Source organism: Ursus americanus, chromosome 6, assembly GCF_024610735.1.
Source record: "Ursus americanus isolate L20-20 chromosome 6, mUrsAme1.1.p, whole genome shotgun sequence".
Classification (NCBI taxonomy): Eukaryota; Metazoa; Chordata; class Mammalia; order Carnivora; family Ursidae; genus Ursus; species Ursus americanus.
The window spans coordinates 26,517,638-26,536,691 of NC_142132.1; the positions used below are offsets into that span (position 1 = coordinate 26,517,638).

The following is a 19,054-nucleotide window of genomic DNA, read 5'->3' on the forward strand; positions in this document are numbered from 1 at the left end:
GGGAAGGGGCAGAGGGAGAGAGAATCTCAATCAGACTCCCTGCTGAGCAGAGCCTGATGGAGGCTCAGTCTCATAACCCTGAGATAATGACCTGAGCCCAACTCAAGAGTCGACGCTGAACTGACTGAGCCACCCAGGGGCCTCTATAAATTACCTTGTAGTTACATTAAAATATATTTCATTTACCCAGTGTATCAAAAATCTTTATCACTTCCACAGGTAATATGAAAGTATTAAGATAATTAACACGCTTTTTCTTCTGTAAGTCTTCAAAATCTGTTGTATATTTCACATAGCACACCTCAGTTTGGACCAGCCACATTTCAAATGCCCAATACTTAATGTGACTAGCAGGATGTGTTGGACAGCATGTCTAGACTTCAGTAAGGTTTTCGTAGCTCTCCCTTCAGATTGGTGCCCTTGTGAATGGAATGGTGGTGTGGGGAAAGGACTCCCACGTGACCTTGGAGAATCCATTTGCACTTGTGTGGTAACTAGTAAGAAGCCCTAGCTTTTGCCATTTCCTGATAACATCACTGGGAGTTACGGATTCAGGATCTAGAGGACTGCAGCTTCCTCAGATGTCTAAAATACCAGCTCACTGTCCTACCCTGTGGGAGGACCCGGACTAAGGAAAGTGCCAAGTTCCAGGGCTGCGGTTTATACGGTCCTGGGAGGTGGCCTGTGGAAAGGAGGCATCACCCAAGGAAGAGAAAGGTTCCTTGAGAGGGAAGGCCACCCAAGTGGATGCTTCTTGAAGGCAGAGGCACCTAACTAGGTAGATTCGTGGAAGGCGGAAGCTCTTCTTGGGGCCTTCGCGGGCCGCAGTCGGCCTCACATGCCAGACGAGTGAATGCATGTGCTTCCACCTGGTGATCCCGGCGGCCCTGCGGATGGGGGAGGGGGTCTGCGCCCTGGCCCGCACCCCGCAGCGGCTCCACGGCCGCGGGTGTGAGGGGCGGGCCCAGGTTTCGGCCCGCGCCGCCCCATGTGACCCGGTCCGACATGGTGTCGCCTCCTCCTGGGGCGGCTGCGGCGGCGGCTCGGCTCTGCTTCGGGCCGGGCCCGCGGCCGCTCATGGGCAGCCAGGGCCACCCGGGGCCGCCCGGGAACGGCGGGCCGGGCGAGGGCGAGGGCGGGGAGGCAAGGAAACTGCAGGAAGGGAGGGTTGCGAGGGGGAAGCGAAGGAAGGGGAAGGGAAAAGCAGGAGCAGGGAAGGGCGGAAGAGGAAGCGGGGCGGAAGGGAAGCCGGGGCTGCAGAAAGCGAAGGAGACAGCGGGGCTGGGGGCCGAGGCTGGAGCCAGGGCAGGCCCGGGGGAGGAAGGAGAGGGAGGTGGAAGCGTGGAGGAAGGGGCGAGAGGGTTCGTGAGGGGAGATGAGGGGAGCGCAGGGGAGGGGAAGGAGGCCAGAGGAAGAGGTGATGGGAAGAAGGCGGAATGGAGGGTCAGGCCTGGGCGGCGGGAGGACGCGAGGCCGGGGAGAGCGCAGGGACGAGGGAGTCAGGCTTGGGGCTGCATCGCAGGGGCTGGGGCGGCGGGGGTGGCTATGGCGGCGGCGGCCGAGGAGGAGGAGGAGGAGGAGGAGGAGGAGGCGGCGGCGGCCCGGGAGCCGGCCGGCCGCCCCGCTGCGGGGCCGGCGCTCTTGCGCCTGCCGGAGGAGCTGCTGCTGCTGATCTGCTCCTACCTGGACATGCGGGCCCTCGGCCGCCTGGCGCAGGTGTGCCGCTGGCTGCGGCGCTTCACCAGCTGCGACCTGCTCTGGCGCCGGATAGCCCGGGCCTCGCTCAACTCCGGCTTCACGCGGCTCGGCACCGACCTGTAAGCGCCCGCTCACCCGCCCGCTCCCCGCCCCCGGCCGGCCCGCGTCCCGGGAAAGGGCGGGGCGCCGCGGCCTGGTCGGCCCGGGGTTGTGTCGCACCCCCGAATGCCGAGGCCCGGCCTCGGCGGGGACCCTTCCCCGAGCGCCCCTCTCCTGTCGGAGGCCTCCCTCCGAGGAAGCCTCCCATGAGCATCCCTCAGTCGGTACCCTCCTTGGGCGGCTTCTCACAATTAGCCATCTTAAGCACTGCCTTCAGCTTGTAATTGTGTCTTCCCTCACAGACGGTGACTGGCCCGGTGCCTCAGCCCCCCCACCCAGGAGCCAGGCTGGTCTGAGGCTTCAGACGCCTCCTCCGGTCCAGGTGTAGGACCCATGTCCACTGTGTGGTCTATCAGAACGTTTTTGTGGACATTCATCCTCTCACCCGCTTCTGAAGGTTGTTAGGCTGCAGGGCTCAGATAAAATCGAATATGGAGAAAAGGGCTCAGCCTGAAAAGGCGGCTCCTGGTCCAAGCGTCAACCATAGTTTAACTTGATTCAGGCAGAATGACTCAAAAAAGGGTGCCTGGTGATGGCAGGGGACTGGATTAGGTCTAGGTGGTATGCAAAGCGTGGTATTGCAGTTTGGCCTGTTTTGGGTAGGATCAAAGACCTGGGAATGGAAGACTTTCTTGAACCATTTGAGCTGTTCAATAGGAAGGGAAAAAAAAAAAAAGAATTGGGTGAGTAAAAGCTTTTAGATTGCACCTAAAACTCCTCCAGTTTGGGTTTTAAAAAAGGTAATTCTAAAACAGTATAACAACATTAAAGAAAGTTTTTTAAAATGTAAAACGCTATATAATACCACCATCTTTAGACAACTATTCATTATTTAAAATTACTTTTCACTTGCATACTTCTTACCCCCTCTCAGTTGCTGTTTTACTGATCCTGACAGAATAGGTGCATAATAAATGTTTGTAAAGTTTACCGTAATGAGATTAAAAACATTCCTCTAATATTAAACTTTCATGTGTGTCCAGATTTTTGCTATTATAGATAACAATGAAACAAATAAAGCATTTTTGGGTAACAGCTTTTGAGATATATCACATACCACACATACGCCTTTTTAAATTACTTCCTTAGGATAAATGCTCAAGATTGGCATTATTGGATCAAAGGTTATGGTTTGTAAAATTGTACCAAGATACGGTGGCACCAGCAAAGAATGATTAAGCCAGTTTCATGTGAAAATTTAAAAATCTATTATTTTAGTTGGGCATATGATTGTATTCCAAAGTTTTATTGTTTTGTTTTATTTTATTTTATTTTGTTTTATTAATTGTTGACCCCAATAAATATTTTTTCCAGGTGTTTGTTTCACCTGTGAGATCATCTGTCCCTAGTCTTTGCCCATTTATTTTTGGGGTCTTGATGTTTTTCTCATAAATCTGGAATCCTGTGGGTCATAGATACTAGGGTCTCATCTATCATCTTTGATGCAAGTATTTTCCCCGGTCCTTTTTACTTTACTGTTTTTAGCCTATAGAAGTTTTACACTTAAATATATCAGAATGTCAGTCTTTCGTGTTTTTTTTTCTTTTTTACCCCAAAGCTGAGACATTTATAATTTCTCCAAGACCTGATGAATCTTCTTTTTGATATTCTGCTGGTTTTCTTATAATTTGATTTTTAAAAATAGTTAACACTTTCATCAATATCAGTTTTATTCTGATGCAAGGGTGAATTTAATTTTTTTTCCCCTAAACGGCTACCTAGTTATCACTGTACCTTTTGTTAAATAATTCTTCTCTTTCCCTTTGTTTAAGAAAGCTTATGTTGCCAGTTATTAAGTTTGTGTGTGTGTATACACACACACACACACACACACACACGTATGTATGTACATATGAACTCCATTTTGTTCCACAGATACATTTTTCCATTTTCCTCATGTTTTAAATGTTGTTGCTCTTTGGTAGAGTCTAGTATTGGTTAGGGTTAGATATATCCTTTTTGTGTGTGTCAGGTCTCCACTCCCATTCAACTCCCCAGCAAAAAAAAAAATTCTGTGCCTTTTCAAAAGTTTCTGTGATTTTCACTGTAAAGTTCCCATATATCTGCTGTCAAATTTATTCCTAAGTATTCCTGTATGTGTTACACATTTTGTTTTTATTGTGACTGTAGTCTCTTTTTCAGTATGTTTTTCAGCTGGGTGTTACTAATGATGTACAAGATTACTATAATCTTTTGTAAATTTTGAACCTGATTATTTTGCTTAACTTTTATTCTAGTATGATTTTGTCTATTTATCTAGTCAGGTTTGTTACCTAGTATGAGGATAATGATTCTTTGGGATCTTTTGGCATGCAGTCTTATTACCTTCATTTCTTATAAAAAAATTGTTTCAAAGGACCTGTCAGTTGACCTTTAAGGGGAAGTTGGCTAAAGTGACTGAAAACCCAAGCCAGCTAAGGCAAAGCTTGGTTTCTTTCCTTATAGAGATTGAATGAAAGAATGAAAGAATTGATGTTTTATTTTTCTTTCCTTTTCAAATGCGCTAAAAGAGAGATAATAGAAATTAGTGTTCGTTCTGTGAGCAAAAACAACAAAATGAAAATGAGTTTATAGTATAAAGTGTTTTGAGACTGTCAAGTGATATGACTTTATTATTTATTAGCCATGTGTGTTTTGATTTCTTGCCTGTGTCCTAGGATGAGGTATCTCCGACCTTCTAGGGAAGTTGTTTTACCACAGCACTTGATAAAGAGCAGGGTCACTGCTCATGTTTTCTGAGTTGAGGGGAGAAGTTATGCATGTTACAGCAGGTGGAGAGAATGTTTACCAGTGTGGTCTGTTTCTGGACAGCTGCAGAGACGTGATAAGCCACCATGTGAGGTGCTTGTCATCCCTGGAGGGAGACAGCATACACCCCAGTCCTCTTAGAGCGTCAAAGAGCTTGGGCCCAAAGTATAATGAGACTATGGCTACTTGGATAGTGGCAGTGCTGTAGTTTATGGTTTTGGCTAATTAACTGCAGACTGGACAGTGGGATGTTTTTATGAGCACAACACACAGCTTCATTTTATCAGAAGTTACACAGCCTCACTGGACCTGAGTTTTATCATATATAAAGAATGGGAATGACCTACCCAGTAAAATGAGACTTAAATGTATGAATGTGTAAGCACCAGCACAGTGTTCAGCACATAGTAGGCACTCAATAAATTGTTGTAAAATGGAACTTTTTAATAGCTTGGCTTGTCTAGTCAGTCTGTATTTAGCAAAAGAGATGGTTTGAATTGGAGGTGCTGCCAAAAGACAGGAGGAGGTGGGGGAAAACACACACACACACACACACACACACAGCTTAGTTTCTCTCACCTGTCTCGAATGTTTTTAGAAGCATGACAGCAGAACCTGTGGGCCTAGGGTCTGCACTCCCTGCTGTAAGAACCTCTGGATTCTCAGAAACACAAACTGCTAAAGTTTACTGACCTTCCGGCCCAGGGCAAGTCCCATTTAGTTTGGCTGTTCCTAACTGATCATAGCTTTGTTGAGTAAGATGAACTGCTTTGGTTCCTTGTGATTTGTTAATGGTCTTATACTTGTGCTTGAAGGCATTTTGGCCACTTTAAAACCACAAACAAATAATTTGCTTCCCTTTAGGCCTCTTGCCCAAACAGTGAACATGGGTAGGTATCCTGAGCTTTAAAAAAAAAAAAAAAAAAAAAAAAGTGAACACAAAGACAGTTTGAGTCAGTCATCTGGTTTAAAATCAGTTTTCTTTGAAGGTTTTATGAAGCCAGGGGGAATAGAAATATCTTTAATATAAAAATCAAGGAAATGTTTCATATAGCGATCTTTTAAGTTTTCCCTGAAGAGTAGGGGGGAAACTAACCTAGTTTAGTCTTCAAGAACAAAACAGTGAAATTTAACCCTGTCAGTTTATAATGAAGGCTAAATGCAAGAGGTGGACAGACAATATGACAGGTGGAAGAGCAGAGGTGCTATCTGTAAATTCCAATACTGAAAATGAACAAGAGCAAAGAACAGAGAGAATGCAGTATACCTATGTATATAATCTAAGGGTTTTAAAAAAATACCTTTACCAGTCTCATGTTAATTCCTCCCAAATTAAGTCCTATGTGTTTTCAAACTTGAATTTTATTTTAACTATCCTTTGAGCAATACCTGGGTGCTCTCTTGCATTTACTTGTGATAGATTTGCCTAGAATTAACAATAGGTGTTTAGGAAGTAAGGCTCTGAGGTGTTTGCCCTGGCATGTACATTCATTCCTTAGCTAGGGTCTTGCAGGCTTGGAGCTCTTTGAGGCTGGGGAACAGGGTATCTATTACAGTGATGATTAACGTCCAGAGTGGTGAGATGGACACAGATAAGCAGAGTGTGTTTGTTTGTTTTAAAATGATTGCACCTAAGAGCATTTTTTTGGCCCAGAAAGCATAAAGTTTCCTTTCCTAACTCTGACCTGGAGAAGGCATTGCTGCCTGGTTACATTTAAGGTCTGAACAGTGATTTTTCAGAAAACAATTAGCAACTTAAAGTAGCTTAGGCTTTTCTCCTTTGCCTTTCTGCCTTACCTAGGAAGGGGAGTCACTTTTTCTCTAGTTGACCGAAAAGTTTCATAGATGGATGTATTTCTCTTTAGCTGTTCTGAAAAGGCCTTATTTTTAATCATTTTGTGAGTTAATAAAAGTTGAGTTCAGTTTACATGCTTAAAATAAATAAAACAATACACCTGTGGAAGCAGGAAATGGTCTAGTGCAGTTAGTACCTCCAAATGGAAACTGGAAGAATGGAAGAGGCCTTTTCTTCCAAGACCGTGAGAATATAGAGCTGCTTATATCCTTTCCAGTCTTGTAAAACTTGAGTAGTAGGGGATGAATTTCCTAACGTTCAAGGCAGAAACATGGAGGAAACCCAAAGTCTTCCACAGTCTGTAAGATGAGCAACTCCTGTTGGGATGGGATCTCTGAAAATATTTCAGTGCTCCACACTTTGAATTTTCTGTGCCTAGCACCTTCACCTTAGGTAAAGATTGTGAGCTACCGAAATCAAACTGACAGTGAAGTTACTGAGGAACCATACAGATTTAAAAATATATATGTTTTTTGAGTGTTTGACATAGAAAAGGATTATCTTTGTATGACAACGTAACCTTAACCCTGGGTTGACCCTGGCATTGGATTTGTTTCTGGTTCTGACTCATAACCATGGGACAGGGAGTATTTAGGTAGACTCTTCTTAAGGCCAGTAAATTTTGAAAATTTAAGATGAGATCAGCTGTTTGAAAAAGTGAGGACAGAGTCAAGTTTTGAATTTTCAATGAAAATTGGCATACCCCTCACTCTGATCTACAGAAACAGATTTTCGCTAAGCTCCAGAATTTATCTCAGGTGAGTCAACCATCAGACTAGGTTGAGAATTCAAAGATTTGCTTTCTTATTTTTTTTAAAGATTTTATTTATTTATTTGACAGAGAGAGAGAGAGCACAAGCAGGGGGAGCAGCAGGCAGAGGGAGAGGGAGAAGCAGGCTTCCCGGCTGAGCAGGGAGCCTGACATGGGGCTCGATCGCAGGCCCCTGGGATCATGACCTGAGCCAAAGGCAGATGCTTAACTGACTGAGCCACCCAGGTGCCCCAGATTTGGTTTATTCTTGAGGAAAGTCCTTTCTATTCAGCAGTCTTGCTCAGATTTGAACAGAATTCAGATGGAAATCCAGTTGTAGTCAATGGAAACGAGACGGTTGTGCTGATTAAGAATATGTTTGTGAATCCCAAATCATGTGAACACTTGAACTGGATCTAAAGCTGAGGACGAGACTATCTGGAAAAAGAATTTATCTCTTGTTAGAGGTTTAGCTGCCTTGTCTCAACTCCGAGTCAGTTCTCCATTAGACCCAAACCATCCTCATTGCCCTCCCTGGAAGTCTGGGCCACCCAATGGGCCCTAGGCTGCCCCTCTTTAGCCCACAATTAATTGCCAGTACATTCTTTCTTCTTCTCCTTCTTTTTGGTATTTGACATGAGCTCAAGTTGCTGAGAAAGGTGACAACTGTGAAATGAAGACAGGGCTTAGAGACACCTTAAAAAATACATGCAAAGGCCACTAAATGACAAGAGCAGACCGCCAGGCTCTTTCAAAACATCGCCACGTCTGTTGACTTTCCATTCCTTGTCTGCAGCACAAAATTGGAGGTCAAAGAATCATAGGAGTTAGAGATGGAAAAGACATTTGGGGTCAGCCAGTTCATCCCTCCACCTTCTTCTGCCCCTGATTCTGAATCATTCCTTAACATTATATTTTCTTCCTCAGCTCTTGTACAGTTTTCACGGTCTTCACTCAACCCCGGCTGTCACCTTTGGGGAATGATGCTGGAGGCTCCATCCAGTTTCTCCTCAGCAAAGAGAGATATTGCCTCTTGCCCCAGTTGACATTCATGAACTTCTTTGTTGGTGGTCTCAGCTGAGAGGCTGAAGACTAACGAAGTCTCTCCTCTGCCTGGCAAGGGGGCTTTTCTCACAGAACTGAAGCGCATTTAGTGTCTGATGATGTTGGGGAAGGGTAAAGGGCTGGGATATGGTGTAGTCATTGTGGAATTTTTCCTAGACATTTGTTTTTTTGGGGCTCTTGACCTAAAAGGAGTGTGTGTGTGTGTGTGTGTGTGTGTGTGTACAAGGGGCGTGGTTCTGGGGAGGTGGACAGAGACAAGGAGATTACACTGAATAGGAGTTCGGTAAAAATCCAAACTTGGAAATTGGTGGGTTAAGCAAACAAATAAAAGATACTAGTCCTGTGAAGTAGTAGAGGACTGTTTCAAGAAACACGTGTCAGGGAAGACAGAGTGGGGGCTTACTGTACACAACTTTCAGCTTACAGTCAAGTTGAGGAGATCAGATGGGGAGGCAAGTATTTTGGACTAGGGGACGCTGTTGTTTTGGGGGTCTCCTTGCTTTAAGAAAGTAGGGAAAGACAAGTCTTATGTTCACTGGCTGCGTGGTTTGGCAGGGGGAATGGTCATTTTTAGAGGCAGCTTTTGGAAGGTTACCCTAGCTCCCCATCTTGTTCCAGCAGCTGTTGGGAGCAGTCCGAAGGGGGTATTATGTTTCTTCTGGTAACTCTGCCAAGAATGAGAGGAAATCCACAATCTGAGGGCTTTTTGGGGGGAATGGGGATGGGGTGGCAGGTGATGGGACAGGGAAATTAAATTGTTTTATAGTAAATATGTTGAGATACTTTTCCTGGAAAGCTGTTTCACCAGAAGGAATGATATTTCCCCTGCTCACGAGCTTGTAATGGGTTCTTTCTCTGCAGAGAAAGGGAAACAGTGTTCTTCCAGTACATCTTTTTCTTTCTTTCCTGTAGCTCCAGCTTTGACCTCCCATGTTTCTTTGAAATTTTTTTTATTTTTATTATTATTATTTTTTTTAAAGAGAAGTCCATAGTGAAAATGTGAGTCAAGATTCAGATACAGGTGCTGTGTGAGCCTAAGAGGGGCCTCTCTTTAGAAGTGAGTTACTAAAGAAGAAGCTCTCATTTATCCAGTATCTTGGCTGCAATTTGACTTTATCATAATGGCTTCAAAACTGGAGATGTAAAAACTTTCTGGGTGGCGTCTGGTTCATGTTCTTTCCATCCCTTCATCCAGGCTGGAAGGGCACCAGGGATTTTGAAGCCTGGCTACTTGGGCTGAGAACCTGTTTTAGTGATTAATATGGAACACAGTTGCAAGATTAAAAACAATAAAAAACAACCCTGAGAAGCAGAGCAGTGTAATTATTCCTTACATTTCAGATGGGGAGTCCAGGGAAAAGTCATTTTCAAGGTATGAGAACAAAGTCCACTTGTGAAGCTGCTAGTGCCTAATTCATGACTCACTGAGAGGATGGCCTGTTCACGAAAAATAGTGGCATCTTTCTTGCTGTTGTTTATGCTCAGAAACTGCTAGATCAGTCTTTCTGAAAGCTGTATTTTGGGATTTGTGAAAAACTGATTCTGTGATCAAATGAGTATGGGAAATGCTGTGCTCCGCATTGCTTCTCTTGGAGGTTCACAATGCCCGTTGGTAAATTAAAGACACTGAGAAGTCCTGCGATTGAGAGACCTGTTTAATTTTGTTTCAGCCAGCATTGTCTGTAGCTTTTGACCATAAATCCCCCGCCCCCCCCCCCCCCGCTTAATATCTCTTAACATCTTGGAGAACATACATGGTCAAGTGCCCTGTAAATATAGAACTTGACCAGTAGTAGGAGGAAATGAATGTGAGTGTGAACACAGTCCTAAATCCTATACTCAGGGTTCTGAATTGGGGTTATCCCTAGCACTTTCATAACCTCTTTGGACAGCTTTGACATGTGGTATCACATTAAGGTAATTTATCTGCTCAAGTTCCTTCCCTTGAACTTCTCTAGTGTAAGAATTTGGAAGCTTTTGTTGAATTCCTAAAGGTGTGGTATAGTACACATTTTTAGGAAGGAACTTTGGAGCTAGACGGTAATGTGTCCAGGCTCCTGAAAAGCTACAAGTATTGTTGAAAGTGTGACTTGCCAAAGGGAGAACTGTACTTTTGAGGATTTACTTAAGCAGTTCCTAAGCAGTATATATCAAAATACCTGTTATGCTAGGACCACGGGTCTCCCCTTTTGTGTCTGACATACTTTTGTATGCTGTTAGAATTTTTGGTAGTACATTAAAGGATTAAAATGTAAATTTTTTTTTTTTAAATCAAGTTTTAGAAAGTTGAAACACCTGTATATTTATTTATTCACCATCTGGTATGTTACTGTTTGGGTAGAACCGTTTATTGCCCTGACTTTTTCTCTTACATCCTTTCAGTTACCTTCCTCCGAACACACAATCTTCATCTTACTTTGCAGCAAATTGGGCCATGGGCCACATTGTGGCTCAGTGGTTTGTCTAAAATCTTCATGAAAGTGTGGCTCTTTAGTTGAATGAAAATAAATTCTATAAATTGTTTGAAGTTTGATGGCACAGTTATTTGGGGTTCCCAGTATACCACTGCTCTGCAGCATGCTGATTGTGATGTACTTTTAGAAGCATTAAGAGGTTAAGACTTGATCCTGTGGAATTCATGACTGTATTGGACAAGCAAGACATAGAGCCACAAGAAGTTAACTGTGGTACATTCAGTCCAGGGGTTCACATAAGAGGGAGAGGACTGTTTGCAGGACTTAGGAAAGTAGAGGCATAAGCTGGATCTTGATTAGAATGGGCGAATTTGACTAGTGCCCAGAAGAAGGGAAACAGGCATTTGTCAGGGACAAGGTAGGCTGGTGCTGGCAATTTAGGAGAAGGTATGGAAGTAGGAATGAATGTAGACGAGATGGGCTTGGCTGGAGTTCGCTTGCATGGTGTGGGACCACCGGAGGTGAAGTTGGATGAACAAAGTGAGGCCTTGCAAGGGACAGGTGGGTCTGCTCCCTCACCTTGTACATGGTCCTGTCATCACTAGAGAGAACAGTCTCACTTCACCCTGGCTGTTTCCCTGTTTCCTGACCAGAAGGGTAAGCAATTTAACACAACATAATGATTCGTCATTGATTAAAAAAAATCTTTTTTTTTTTTTTTAAAGATTTTATTTATTTATTCGACAGAGATAGAGACAGCCAGCGAGAGAGGGAACACAAGCAGGGGGAGTGGGAGAGGAAGAAGCAGGCTCACAGCAGAGGAGCCTGACGTGGGGCTCGATCCCAGAACGCCGGGATCACGCCCTGAGCCGAAGGCAGACGCTTAACCGCTGTGCCACCCAGGCGCCCTTGATTAAAAAAAATCTTAATTGAGTAGCCTGGGTGGCTCAGTCAGTTGAGTGTCCGACTCTTTGATTTCGGCTCAGGTCATGGGATCTCAGGGTTGTGGGATTGAGCCCCGTGTCAGGCTCTGTCTTGGGTGTGGAGCCTGCTTAGGATTCTCTCTCTCCCTCTCTTCCTTCTCCCTTGTGCTTGTTCTCTCCCTTTCGATCTCAAATAAATAAATATATCAATAAGAATTTTTAAAAATCTTAATTATGGACCTCTGCTGCTGAGGCCATTGGAGGGTTTAGTCTGATGCAAGTGTAAATGAAGAGTTAGAAGTTTCCTGTTACGGGCTGTTTAAATACTTGTACACTGCCAGCTGCACCACCACCCTTGCCTGAGTCTTTTAACCTGGGTGTTAGCGTTTTATTTATTTATTTATTTATTTATTTATTTATTTATCTATCTATCTATTTATTTATTTATCTATATTTTAATTTTACTCATTTTTTTTATTATGTTATGTTAGTCACCATACAGTACTTCATTAGTTTTTGATGTATGGGTGTTAGCATTTTGAAGAGACGCCTCAGGAGTTCTGGCCATCGACTAACTGCCTCCTCCCCAGCTGGGAGCTGTTGGCAAGACTGTAACTAGTGACGTTTGTACCACCAAAGACTCTATTTTGTGGTTTAAGAAGAATAAAATTGACTACATTAAAAAAAAATACTTGTACATGAAAGCCAAATTCTTAGTATTGGTAGAAGGTAGGGTAGGTACAGGCCATACAAGGGAAAATCTTTCTGGAAAGCGAGATCAAATAAATCCAGAGACAGTGTTAAAATTCCAAGCCCTGAGCATCATTTTGCATAGCCCTGTCTCCCCTCCTCAGCCGAGAGCACCCTGAGATGGCCTTGTTCTCCATTTGTGGACAAATCCCCTCCTTTGCCGAATTCCCAAATCAGCAGGGAGTTATGCTTATGGAAGTCATGCCATTCATGCACGGAGGCAGCATCCACAGCATCAAGGGGAACTGAACTGCAAGATGGGGCAGGGAGGGAAACTGAGTTGTGATCCGGGAGTTTACTGATCTTAGAGACCATGCAAGTTTAAGACCTCTCTAAGATACCCTCACTTCCTGCTCCTTCACCCCAGGCCATTTTTATTCAGACTAAGTTTATTTATTTGCTTTGAGTTTGGGGGGTAAGGGAGGAGAAGTGAAATGAAAGGGGAATCTAGATAACTGCCTAGATTAATTTGTCCCTCTGGACTCAATTTTTGCCAAGATTTTAAGGGGCCCAATAGCTTACCATGGGTGCATGTTGTGTTGTTTTTGTTTAAAATAGGTCTTGTGCCCAGGAATGCAGTCAAACTGTAATGGTGACTAAGTGCCGGAAAGCTGAGAGGGAGGGGGCCCAAGTGGAAAATGAGCCTCAGGCAAGAGAAGGCGGGCTGGGAAAATGGAAGTTCCACCAGGCCCACGGGCTGGTTAGAGATTCCTCCCTGCATTAACAGCCCTGTGAGAGGTTTATTTACAGGGCACTAATCATTTTGGGGGGGGAGCACCCCCTCTTTACACCAGCAGGTGTATTGGAGAAACAGCTAACCAGAGAGCATTTCAGAGATGGGAACAAGGGTCCTTACTGAATCCCAAGGAGCACCTGCTCCTGTCTTCTTAGGCACGTCTGCTGCCTTGTTCTACCAACCTCTTTGGACTGTGACAAGTCCCACAGCGGGGATGGGTACCTGTTTTCCAAGAAAGATTGTTTTATTTCTTCTGATTTTTCAGTTGCTGAGGCTAATAAGAATATACATCTGATTTCGCCACCAGCTAGGGAATCTAACCATCAAAGAAGATGGAGTGGACAAAAGGGGTGAAAAAGCTGAGTTGTTAAGCTGCTTTTAACAAAGTGCTACTATTTCTCAAGTCAAAGCCAAAGGGAGTGGCTTAACAAAGTCGAAATTTGATTTTAAGGGCCGGAGCCAGGTGTTGCGAGGATGGAGTTGGTTGTGGGAGAGGACGCCTGCACCTGCTGTTTGGTAGCAGCTTTTAAAGTTCAACTTGGCAAGTTTCTTGCTGCCGTGATCAGGCCCTTAGGGCAGTGCTTTGACCCTTAGTAAAGTGTCAGCAAATGGCAGTTAAGTGATCAGAGAGATGAGAGAAGTGTTGTCCTTAACCCAGTTCAGTAAATATATTGATTCTTTCCCCCTTGCTTCCTTCCTGCTGTGATCCAGAATATTCAATTTTTGTTTTCACCTCCACCTCTTAACTTGGACCTAACTCCAGAGGAAAGGTGAGCTATGGAGGATGTCTTCTTTTATACCTGGGAGGGATTTGCGGATAAGATTTGACAGGGAATCTCATCTTTCTCTTTAAGAGTTCAGTTCTTTGGTGCATCCTGTTAACTGTCTTTTGCTGCGCTTAGTTCTCCCTCCATCTGGTAGTGAAGCTTGCTCTCTAGCAGTGTGAAACCGGGGACCGTATTCACGCAGTGGACAAATTCAGGAATATATTTTAGCTTTAATGTGTGTATACCCAGATCCTTATCATTCAGCCTGAAAGAGGACTACTGTTTGACATTAGAGTAATGTTTAATAATTGTAATTAAATTAGAAGGAAAATAAATGGTTATTGGATTAGCTTCAGGGACGACACCATTAATCAATATTAACTACTACCTGTGTTTATATTTGTGTAAAAAGAATGACCCTTTTTTGTACTTACACAGTACTTTGTTTTAGTTGTCATTTTAAAGCCACGGTTATGAGAAATATTATCGTCATTTCTTGGGGGAAGATATTGACCATTAGAGAAGCCAGGTAACCAGAATTTTTTAATTAGTAAGAGGTAGAACTGGGATTCAGATCCCAGTTTCCTAAGTGTGCATTCTGGGCTTTTCCCACAACTACATTGAGCTACTATTTAATTTAAGGTAAATTGACAGACTTATCTATCAACAATTATGTGAGAGAGATAGGCATAAATATGTTATGTAAGATCTATAAACTCACTTCCTAGGCACCATCTATTTACCTCTTCTGACGTGTTTACAGAGACATAATTTTATTTTGTTTTATTTTATTTTATTTTATTTTATTTTATTTTATTTTATTTTATTTTATTTTATTTTATTTTTAAGATTTTATTTATTTATTCGACAGAGATAGAGACAGCCAGCGAGAGAGGGAACACAGGCAGGGGGCAGGCAGGGGGAGTGGGAGAGGAAGAAGCAGGCTCATAGCGGAGGAGCCTGATGTGGGGCTCGATCCCATAACGCCGGGATCACGCCCTGAGCCGAAGGCAGACGCTTAACCGCTGTGCCACCCAGGTGCCCCCAGAGACATAATTTTATGTAGCATCTCTTCACCTCTACCTTTATAAATCTGATTTCATTTTAAAATTACCATTGCTTGCTGTGGTCATTTCCAAAGTGTTTGGCAGTTCCCACATTTGTCATTTCTAGCGGCAGTATATTCCATTGCATGAGTATACTGTTCTCCCCCACAGACAAACATTTGGGCTATTTCCAGGTTTTAGCTCAGATATATAGCTGCAACTATAAATATCTTTGTAAAAAAATATAGTTTTCTTTTGAATTATTTCTTTGTGATTTAGTGCCAAAAATGGGAATGCTGGGTCAGAAGCTGTCATTTAACAATTCTCCTCAACAGAATTCCTTCCTGAAAGGCTGTACCGGTGTGCTACCTGCAATATATAACTAAACCCAATCGTTCTATCAAACAAAGCCAGTTTCTGTTTTTCTACCTAATAATAGATGTGAGGTGGCACTTATTAATAGTGGTTTTAATATGCATGTCTATATTAATGTTGTGAGATGTTTCCCCAGTGTTTCATAATGTGGACACCGTTTGACTGTTCTTATCTGCTGTTGGTTATGGATGACAGGGTATTGGAGACAGGGTGTTATTCTGGTAGATTTCTATCAGTCCCTTAAAAGTTTTAGAGATAAAACTTGTACCTATAGTATTGGTAATTTTCCACTGTTGTTTACTCTGTTTTCATTTTAATCTCTTTTTTCTTCTGTGCAGCATTTAAAATTTAAACACTTTAAAATCTTCTAGTTAAAAAAATATTTTAAATTCACTTTCATTTTGAGGGGATTTATTATATTGGGTTATGAGATATAATCTAAATCAGTTTTTTCTCCATTGATACCCAATTTTGTTACCAGCATTATTATTTTAATGAGTATTTTCCTCTTCACCAAAATATTACAGTGTAGAAAAATTGGAAAATACATAAAAAGACAAAATAAAAACAAAGTTGGCTGTCCACAGTTAACTATTTTTTTTTATTTTTAATTGTTCATTTTATAAATATAGTGTCAGACCTAGTGCATTGGTCTGACCATTCCTTCATTGTCCCATAGCATCTCCAATAAGTGAGGGGGGATGGGACCCAGGTAACTATTTTAGAGTATTTACTTCCCATGTTCTTTTTAGCCATGTATATTCCTCTTCCCACCCTTCTTTTTCATAAACTTGGGAGCATGCTATGTAAACCCAACAACACTAATGAAGTAGTGATTTCTTTCCTTACTTTAAAATTTTACTTGGTTTGTTATATATTAAGTTCATGTCCGTTTGCATCATTTCTGGCTTTCTCTTTTTAAATTGAATTATCAGCCAGTTTGCTTATTGCTTGTTTCCAAGGTCTTCTAATTGGATAAAATACAGGAAGTATAATTGCACTATAAACAAATACTTATTGATACTTACTATGCATAGATGTTGGATAAATGAAAAACAGTTCCTGGCACAGCATAAACACCATATTAAATTTAAATAAATTATCTTCGGAATTATAATCCAGAGAGATTAAAACATTCTATGTAATTTTTAAAATAGTATTCAGTTGGGTTAACTAAACTCTACTATGTTGAAAGATTTTTCATAGTAAGATTTAAAATAAAAATGTATTTTGGGGGTGCCTGGCTGACTAAGTCAGTAGAGCATGTGATCCTTGAACTCAGGGTCGTGAGTTCAAGCCCCTCATTGGGTGTGGAGCCTACCAAAAAAAAAATCTATTTTGGGTTGATTTTCTTCTAGCCAGAAAATTATAATAAGGAATCCCTTCCTGAACATTCACTCTCTTTAAAGTGTTTCAAAAGTTTGATATGAAGTCATGGATATGTAAAAATTTTTTCAGTGTCCACATGGATAAAATGCAATAAAAGTAATAATAAATTGGAACAAAATTGACAATACAGATTATATAAAGAGCCTTTACACACTCACAAGAAAAAGACCAAAGTCATCATAGGAACAGGGATAAAGGATATGAACAAGCATTTCCCAGAAGAAATGCTAATTGCTTTCAAACATATAACCAGATACTCAGTCTTATCCATAATTAGAAAAAAATACTGTACACATTTAAACAACAGGAAAGAAACTTTTTAAAAAAGATTTTTATTGATTTATTTGAGAGAGAGAGAGTGTGAGTGGAGGGAAGGGCAGAGGAAGAGAATCTTCAAGCAGACTGCCCACTGAGCGCAGAGCCTGATGCAGGGCTCTATCCCACGACCCATGAGATCATGACCTGAGCCAAAATCAAGAGTTGGGTGTTCAACTGACTGAGCCGCCGAGGTGCCCCAGGAACATTTTTTTTTTTTTTACTTCTTAGAATGGCAGAGATAAAAAAGAAAATTTTAAAAGTGTCATGATCATGAAAAATAAGGAAAGACTAAGAAACTGCTATAGACCAGAAGAAACTAAGAAGACATGAAAACTAAGTTCAATGTGGTGAGCTAGATGGGATCCTGGGACAGGAAAAGACATTAGTGGAGAAATTGGTGAGCTAATACAGAGTGGAGTTTAGTTAGTAGTAATGTACCAATGTTAATCTCTTAAGCTTTGACAAATAAATGTACCATGGTTATGTAAGATGTTAACAGTAGGGGAAGACAAGTGAAGGACACATGAGAACTCTGTACAATCTTTGCAGTTTTTCTGGAAATCTAAAATTATTCTAAAATTTTAGAAATGTTTATTTTTTAAAAGACAAGATAATAAAAGATATCCAGAAATAAACACCCTAATATGGTATTAGAACTGTAAGTTGGTATAACCTCTTTTGGATGACAATTTGACAGTATCTATCAAAGTAAAAACCTCACAATTTCCTTTGGCCCATTCAATACCATTTCTAATAATTTTTTCTCCAGATAGATTCTCACATCTAAATGAGATGCAAAGATATTTATTGGAGAAGCATTTATAATAACTAAAGTCTGGAAATCTTTAAAATGTCAATCAGTATGTGATTGAGTAAATGATGATAGGGTTCCACAGCAGAATTCTACGCAACTATTAAAGAGAATGAGATGGATCCCAGTGTATTGATATGGAATGGTTCCTAAGGTACAGTGTTCAGTGAAGAAAGCAATGAATAGAATAGTATACTGTTTTTTTAATTAAAAACTGGGAATATGTATAAATACACACTAATATATATGCATCTATGGTATATATCAGTATATAGAGACTATATATATAGTCACTTTTGCATGGCTAACTTTTCATACTAACAGTTTTTTTTTACCCTGTACATATATCATTTTATTTATTAATCAAAAATAATTAGTCTATACAAATAAACAAATGAGGTCAGGAGGTGTAGAGTATTATTTATCTAGAAACGGAATAAGTATCTTTTGGCCTGCCAAAACCATCCTTTTTTTTTTTTTTTTTTTTTTTTTAAGAGAGGGAGAGAGAGAAGGGGGAGAAGGAGAGAGAAAATCCCAAGCAGGCTCTGCGCCCAGGAGGCTTGATTTCAGGACCCTGAGATCATGATCTGAGCCCAAATCAAGAGTTGGATGCTTAACTGATTGAGCCATCTAGGTACCCCCAAAAGCATCCTTTCTAACCTGTATCTGTTGTAATCTTGAAAGCAGGACTTGATTGCTGCCTTTTAGCAAAGGGTAGTTAGTAAATATGAAGGTATAGCAGAGACTGGAAGAAATGCATGTCTCTCTCTTCTTTTCTCAGTAGACATGGTAGTTACCACTCTCTGTTCCAAGTAGTGTACTCTTATTGTCCAATGAAGCAGGCCAAAGAAACACAGGGGAGCTATGGGGCCTAAAATGAAGTTTTCAAATTCTTGCCCAGAATTTCAAAATTCTGTCCAAAGGTGCATTTTCAGAGGGGCTTTGAGCTCTTCTCCCTATCTACCACTCCAACCAGTCACAAACTATGCCATTCCTGTTGCTGGTGTGCTCCCTTCTCTCTTACTGCTCTAACTTTCCTAACCCATAAAGTACTATTGACACTCTCAACATTTTCTTTTTTTTTTTTTTTAAAGATTTTATTTATTTATTCGACAGAGATAGAGACAGCCAGCGAGAGAGGGAACACAAGCAGGGGGAGTGGGAGAGGAAGAAGCAGGCTCATAGCGGAGGAGCCTGATGTGGGGCTCGATCCCAGAACGCCGGGATCACGCCCTGAGCCGAAGGCAGA

General features: G+C 41.9%; 1 protein-coding gene across 4 annotated transcripts in view; it reads left to right on the plus strand.

The window, feature by feature from the left end:
• Positions 1-990: 990 nt before the first annotated feature.
• Positions 991-19,054, plus strand: part of FBXW4 (F-box and WD repeat domain containing 4) — a 79,534-nt gene continuing 61,470 nt past the window's right edge. For 3 of the 4 annotated variants that reach the window (XM_045802927.2, XM_087862765.1, XM_087862764.1), the window contains exon 1: positions 991-1,817. In XM_045802927.2, coding sequence (XP_045658883.2) covers positions 1,006-1,817 — 812 coding nt within the window. In that variant the 5' untranslated portion in view covers positions 991-1,005. Of the gene's footprint in view, positions 1,818-10,492; positions 11,348-19,054 lie in introns of those variants that run through there. The other variant, XM_045802928.2, reaches the window with a different exon arrangement.